This window comes from Aplysia californica, unplaced genomic scaffold (assembly GCF_000002075.1).
Source record: "Aplysia californica isolate F4 #8 unplaced genomic scaffold, AplCal3.0 scaffold00780, whole genome shotgun sequence".
NCBI lineage: Eukaryota > Metazoa > Mollusca > Gastropoda > Aplysiida > Aplysiidae > Aplysia > Aplysia californica.
In genome coordinates, this window is record NW_004798050.1 from 204,557 (window position 1) to 206,081 (window position 1,525).

General features: G+C 50.6%; 1 protein-coding gene across 1 annotated transcript in view; it reads right to left on the bottom strand.

The window, feature by feature from the left end:
• LOC101857907 (ras-associated and pleckstrin homology domains-containing protein 1) overlaps positions 1 to 997 on the bottom strand; it is a gene marked incomplete at its 5' end in the record, with an annotated part of 27,418 nt that extends 26,421 nt beyond the window's left edge. The window contains 1 exon segment of the mRNA XM_013088641.2: positions 647 to 997. Coding sequence (XP_012944095.1) covers positions 647 to 997 — 351 coding nt within the window.
• Positions 998 to 1,525: the final 528 nt, after the last annotated feature.

Sequence of the window (1,525 nt, forward strand, 5' to 3'; positions counted from 1 at the left end):
GTCATGCACTAACCTCTTTATCCTTTTCCATGTCCTCCCACTTATCTGCACATCCATTTTCGTCACTTGAGTGCAACAGATCATGCCTTTTCCAACACATAAACCTTATTCAGAAACTGAGAAATGCGGATTGCCTCGCGTCCCTCCAAAGCAGAGCACAGAGATCCGGAGCTACCAAATTCGAACACGCCCCGCCGGTAGGCCTACTCAAACCCAAGTCGTTTGCACGAGCGTGCGTGCGTGCGTGTGTGTGCGTGAGCGTGTGCGTGTGTGTGTGTGTGTGTGCGTGAATGTATGTGTTGTAATAAAATGTTCCCCTAACAGGGATCATTATTAAAGTATATTATAGTATATGTATCGGTGTATCTATTTATCCATGTGGCGTCGATGGCCAAGTGGTCAGGCTATCTGACTCGTAATCGTGAGATTGCGGGGTTCAAGGGTTCGAACCTCAGCTCGGTCCGACGTTTTGTCCTTGGGAAAAGCACTTTACAAGAATTTCCCATTTGGCTCGGTCTTTTTGGAGATGGACTTTAAACTCGGAGGTCCCGCAACTTAAACAACCCCATAGTGTTCATAGGAGCGTCAAACCATACCATTTAATTTCTTTTCTACTATTTGTTTCTTTAATTGTAAGTTGACTCACCTCGGCGTGCGCGGGCCCGCACAGGGCGCTGCTCATGCTGCACGTCTCGCCGGACGAGGAGGAGGTCGTGTCAGCAGACGAGGACACGGTCGCCATTGACGTGAACGACTCAGACGATGGAAGTGACGCGTTGTCCGAGTACGCCGAGTCCGTCTCGCCGCCATCTTCGCCTCCGCCCCCGGGCGTGACTGTGAGGAGATGCTGCTGCTGTTGCGGATGTTGTTGTTGTGGGTGGTGATGGTGGTGGTGCGGGTGATGGTGATGCTGGGGCGGCTGTGGCGGATGGGCGGCGGGCGGGTGGCCGTGGTGGGATGCCGAGTGCTGCTGCTGGTGGGGGTGGTGGTGGTGGTGGTGATGGTGGTAGTGCCCGTTGGTTTTGTTGTAGTTGAGGCCTTGGGTGATCTCCGCTGCCAGCCGATCCAGTTCCTCCTGGAAAATCATCAGAAATGAACGAATGTAAGAACCGACGGACAGGTGGGGATGGATGAAAGGTTTGGGTTTTTTTTAAAATAGTAATAGTTGTGCAGCACTTGCGACACAATTAAGTCACACAAGTGTCAGAGATTAGAGGGGTTACTAGAAAGCAACATACAAAGAAAAGAAGGAGAGCAGAACTTCAGATAAGGACGATGTACGTTTAATAGGAAAGAAAGGGGAAAACTGCACCAGAGCGCCAGGCAACTATCCAAATATATGGATGAGCGACAGCGGGTAAAAGAATAAAGACGTGTTGCGTGCTTGAGTGTATAGAAATGCGCGTAAAAGTACGCAGACGTGCCTTTGTTTGCTACAATATTTGCGTGTACAGATGTGTGTGTGTGTGTGGGGGGGGGTGTATACGTGTGTGCGTACGTGTGTATGTGTGTGTGTGTGTGTGTG